Source organism: Tupaia chinensis, unplaced genomic scaffold (assembly GCF_000334495.1).
Source record: "Tupaia chinensis unplaced genomic scaffold, TupChi_1.0 Scaffold000256_1, whole genome shotgun sequence".
Taxonomy (NCBI): domain Eukaryota; kingdom Metazoa; phylum Chordata; class Mammalia; order Scandentia; family Tupaiidae; genus Tupaia; species Tupaia belangeri.
This window is the reverse complement of record NW_006159736.1, coordinates 245,492-251,122: the sequence shown is the minus strand read 5'-3', so window position 1 is coordinate 251,122 and position 5,631 is coordinate 245,492. Positions and strand designations below refer to the sequence as shown.

At 35.8% G+C, this 5,631-nt stretch overlaps 1 protein-coding gene across 1 annotated transcript in view; it reads right to left on the bottom strand.

Annotated features, from left to right (window-relative positions):
• KHDRBS2 (KH RNA binding domain containing, signal transduction associated 2) overlaps positions 1 to 5,631 on the bottom strand; it is a 528,464-nt gene that overhangs the window by 319,875 nt on the left and 202,958 nt on the right. Inside the window, exon 4 of the mRNA XM_006149188.1 lies at positions 3,662 to 3,808. Coding sequence (XP_006149250.1) covers positions 3,662 to 3,808 — 147 coding nt within the window. The remainder of the gene's footprint in view (positions 1 to 3,661; positions 3,809 to 5,631) is intronic.

Sequence of the window (5,631 nt, the reverse complement as noted above, 5' to 3'; positions counted from 1 at the left end):
TTAAAGCGCGCCTACCCCAATTAGTGATATATATATATATATATATATATATATATATATATATAGTGCTATGAAATATAGATGGTTCTTGATTTATGATGGGGTTAATTCCAAATAAATCCATTAATTTGAAAAAAAAAATCATGCCAAAATGAATTTAATATACCTAACTTACCAAGCATCATAGCTGAGGCTGGCCTATTTTTTTTTTTTTGAGAGGTTTTTGTTATAGAGCGCGTGCGCTCACCAGACATACAGAGAGACAGAGAGATAGAAAGTGAGAAATCACCCCCCCCCAGGGGGGATGGCCATGCTGCAATCACTTTTCCTCCATTCTCCTCTCGGGATCTTGGGCACACGCGCACATGCGCCCGGTTTGAGTTTTAAGCCACTGGGTCCGGGACGTGAACCGCGGTCAACTACATGGGAGTCCAGCGACATAGCCATTATGCTAACTGCTGGTTCCGAGGCTGGCCTATCTTACATGTGCTCAGAACACTTACATTAACCTAAAGTTTAACAAACTAATTTAACACAAAGTCTATTTTTATAATAAAGTACTGAATATCGAGTAATTTTTGAATACTGTACTGAAAGTGAAAAACAAAATGTCTGCATGGGTAGTCAGAGCACTGTTTCTGATAAATATGTATTGCTTTCAAACCATCATAAAGTCTAAATATCATTAAGTTGAACCTTCATACACTAGGGACTATTTATACATTATTTTTGTCTTAGAAAATTCTATTTCAAAAAGTCATTCCTAGATCCTTCTATTTATATTAACAACAAAAATGTTTAAAAAATTTTGTACAGTGCTTCATGATTTTCTAAGTTCTTTTAGATACACTACTCCCTTTAAGGGAACTGTGAGAAAGGTCAATTATAACTATATTAATTGTAAAGATGAATAAGCTGAAGTTCTGAACATTTACATGACTTGTCTACAGTTATAAGTTAATTACATAGGCAATCCTAGACTTATTCAATATTATGTGTATCAGCAGAGGTCTGGTTTGAACTAAATATAGTAAAATTCTTTACTTAGTATAGCCCTGGACATTTATTGTAGTATAAGGTGAAAGAGAGAGAGAACACAGCATCCTCATTCTTAAGAAATATGAGATCTATTTAGGGAGATGTTCAGATAAATGCCAGCTTATAAATTGTACAGAAATTCTTTGTGCACAAAGTTGAGAGATGGTCAAATTGGTATGGGGTTGTCTATAACCTTGTCTTGGCAGAATTTAATTTTTAAACTGGACATATAAATATATTATGTGGCTAGGTCTTGATGCTTTTATGGTCTGGAAATTCTCTCTCTCTTTTTTTTTTTTCTTTTCCCATTCTCAAAATCACTGCCAATCAATGAATCTTACCCACCATTTCCTCTGAGTTTATTGCTTAGTTTAGAAATCTACTGTTCCTTCATTACATAGATTAATCTTAGCTACTCTCTCTGCCAAAGACTTTTGCCCAGACACTCCAGAAAACTTTATTCAGCATTCTCTTCTAATTATCTTATTCCCAGCTCTAAGCCTGATGCCAACATTTCTATTTGAACAACCTCTTCCTAGAAGGCTAAATTGTCAGCCTTTAGGAAAGCCTCATTCATTTAACCTTCTTCTAGTTCTTGGAAAATCAGTAGAGAATTGTACTGAATATGCGACCCTGAATTGGCTGCCTGAATATTATCTGTGCTGTCACATAGTACAGTAAGTTTGCTTTTCCAACTTGTGTTTGAAGTCAACAAATATCTGCATCTAATCATTATTTTACATGATTGATATATTTTATAATAAACCAACACCTGGCATACCATTACATAAAAATGTATGTGATATATGAAGATAATATCATTATCTTATTACATATCTAATCTCCTCTTCTACTACACCTCCAAATGATTTCTCTATTAATTATAAAATACTAACAATATATGTCAAGTAAATAGGACAAAGGAAAAAGTGGACAACTTCAATTTTATATCTGTGCTTCTAGGTTTGTCTTTTTTTTGGAGAGGTTTTTGCTATAGGGCAAGTATGCTCGCCAGAAAGACAGAGAGAGAGAGCGAGAAGAAAACGAGAAATCACCCCCCAGGGGAGATAGTCACGCTACAATCCCTTCTCCTCCATTCTTCTCTCGGGATCTTGGGCATGCACACACGCCCAGCATGAGTTTAAGCCACCATGTCTGGGACATGAACCATGGTCGACTATATGGGAGTCCAGTGACATAGCCATTACACCAACTGCTGGTCCCAGGTTTGTCTTATTCTTCATGGCTATGAACTGGTACATAGCATGTAATGTACTGAAGATAAATACTGCTATTCAGCTTGGGAGACTTACCTGCCAGAGCCCATGTGTTTTTTTGTACCCTATTTTACTTAACTTCATATGTATAAATAATTAGTTGACAGTATGAATTTCCTCTTAAAAGTCAACAAGGATCAAAGACACATTAAAATAGAAACTGATGAGAAACATCTCGGGTAAAAATGGAAAACACTTACGGGAACTAGGAATTTTTTAATCTCTTCCAATGCATGACTCATACGTGAATAAGCTTCCCCAGGTGGAGCGAACACTTCAATTAATACATGAAGTTCATCACTCAAGTGGGCATATTTGGCTTCCCCACTCTTCCTTAGTTCTTCTTCCTGTGAAAGAGGTTATTTTTAGAAATACAAATCCACTAGTTTTACATTGATTTAACATTTACTGAGAATATGACATAAGGGCATAATCTAAGCAAATTTTCCATAAGTAGAAAGAAACCCTTTGAGAAATAAAAATCTGCTAAAAGCCATTTAAAGATTTTTAAAATCATTTTTGAATGAATGATTTTTTATAAAGCTGGCATAATTATCATCTACAACAGATTTTTAAGCAGCTAAATGAAAATGCTAACACCATGAAAATAAGTCACTGAAATGTCATTAACTCTTTAGTGTACAGAACTACATTCTGGGAGAAAAAAGATTGTTTTGTGTCTGATTATAGTATTTTATAGATAATAAGTGAAAGATTATTCCTGTTTCTTTAAGAAAACCAGAATTTTCTAGCTACTTTTTGAGAAGTTGTGAAGAGGTAAGCTAGGTATGCAAAACCAATATTTATGTCCTAGTCTCTGTTCCCATGGCCCATACCCACAAGTTCTCATCAAACAGCATGGTGAGGGCAAGTATGCTCGCCAGAAAGACAGAGAGAGAGAGCGAGAAGAAAACGAGAAATCACCCCCCAGGGGAGATAGTCACGCTACAATCCCTTCTCCTCCATTCTTCTCTCGGGATCTTGGGCATGCACACACGCCCAGCATGAGTTTAAGCCACCATGTCTGGGACATGAACCATGGTCGACTATATGGGAGTCCAGTGACATAGCCATTACACCAACTGCTGGTCCCAGGTTTGTCTTATTCTTCATGGCTATGAACTGGTACATAGCATGTAATGTACTGAAGATAAATACTGCTATTCAGCTTGGGAGACTTACCTGCCAGAGCCCATGTGTTTTTTTGTACCCTATTTTACTTAACTTCATATGTATAAATAATTAGTTGACAGTATGAATTTCCTCTTAAAAGTCAACAAGGATCAAAGACACATTAAAATAGAAACTGATGAGAAACATCTCGGGTAAAAATGGAAAACACTTACGGGAACTAGGAATTTTTTAATCTCTTCCAATGCATGACTCATACGTGAATAAGCTTCCCCAGGTGGAGCGAACACTTCAATTAATACATGAAGTTCATCACTCAAGTGGGCATATTTGGCTTCCCCACTCTTCCTTAGTTCTTCTTCCTGTGAAAGAGGTTATTTTTAGAAATACAAATCCACTAGTTTTACATTGATTTAACATTTACTGAGAATATGACATAAGGGCATAATCTAAGCAAATTTTCCATAAGTAGAAAGAAACCCTTTGAGAAATAAAAATCTGCTAAAAGCCATTTAAAGATTTTTAAAATCATTTTTGAATGAATGATTTTTTATAAAGCTGGCATAATTATCATCTACAACAGATTTTTAAGCAGCTAAATGAAAATGCTAACACCATGAAAATAAGTCACTGAAATGTCATTAACTCTTTAGTGTACAGAACTACATTCTGGGAGAAAAAAGATTGTTTTGTGTCTGATTATAGTATTTTATAGATAATAAGTGAAAGATTATTCCTGTTTCTTTAAGAAAACCAGAATTTTCTAGCTACTTTTTGAGAAGTTGTGAAGAGGTAAGCTAGGTATGCAAAACCAATATTTATGTCCTAGTCTCTGTTCCCATGGCCCATACCCACAAGTTCTCATCAAACAGCATGGTGGTTAAACCCTGTATTGGCATTGACTCAGTAGGAGCTAAGTAGCTTCTGGTTAATCAACACAACATTTCTTTTGGATAAGACTTTCGTATAGTACTGTGCCTAGGCTATATTGAATCCTGATTAATTTAGTGCAGATACAGAGCAACTCAACATATGAGACATATTTTGTTATGCAAGCTAAGCAATTTACACATAATATTTTTAATCACAATAGATTCACACATATTCCCATATTTCAGTTTAGTAAACTGAAGTCAAGGACTTAAGCAGCTTCAGTAAATTGGAAATAAAAGTCATTTCAGGGAACCAGCAGTTAGCGTAATGGCTAAGTCACTGGACTCCCACGTAGTCGACCGTGGTTCGAGTCCTGGACCCAGTGGCTTAAAACTCACACCGGGCGCGTGTGCGTGTGTGCCCAAGATCCCAAGAGGAGAATGGAGGAGAAGGGATTGTGGCGTGACCATCCCCCCTGGGGGGTGATTTCTCGCTTTCTGTCTCTATGTCTCTCTCTGTCTGTCTGGCGAGCGCACACGCCCTATAGGGAATACCTCTCAAAAAAAAAAAAACAAAAGTCATTTCATTTTGCAACAAGATTTGCATTTTTTAGAATCCAAGAAAGCAAAACTTGGTTAAAAAAGGAACATACTGGTTTGTCAGAAAAGTCATGAACGATTTTTGCATAGTAAAACATCATGACTTTTCTGATGACCCAAAAAATATCATTAACTAGATTTTATACTTAATTTTTTTCCTACAACAGTTGTTCATGAAACAACCAGAAATTATTTCACTATATTCCAAAGGATAAAAGTAAACAAGTAATCTTTAATATTATGCAGAGATTTAATGGGAAAGTGGGATGATAGACTTAAACTGGATAAATGAAACCAAACTAGCTCTTGATTTCATGTAAGTTAAATGTATAACCCATGCTAATACATTTATCTGATTAGAACTGCCCAGCATTTCAAGACACAAATGTTTGATTTTGCTGAGTTGCAAGCTGCTTATATATATATATATATATTTATACTTAGAATGATTTTATTTTATTATTATTGGAGTCCAGCACCATAACCACCATGCCACCTGCTGGCCCCACAAGTTGCTTATTAATTCTTGGGGTCAGTTTGGTTGGCATGTAAGTGCTAGAGTAATTACATCAAGTTTCTTGACACTGTCCATCTTCTTTTCTTTTTTTTTTCTTTTTTCTTTTTTCTTCTCTCCTCTCACTCTCTCTCTTTTCTTCCTCCCTCCCTCCCTCCCTCCCTCCCTCTCTCCCTCTCTTTCTCTCTTTTTCTCCTTC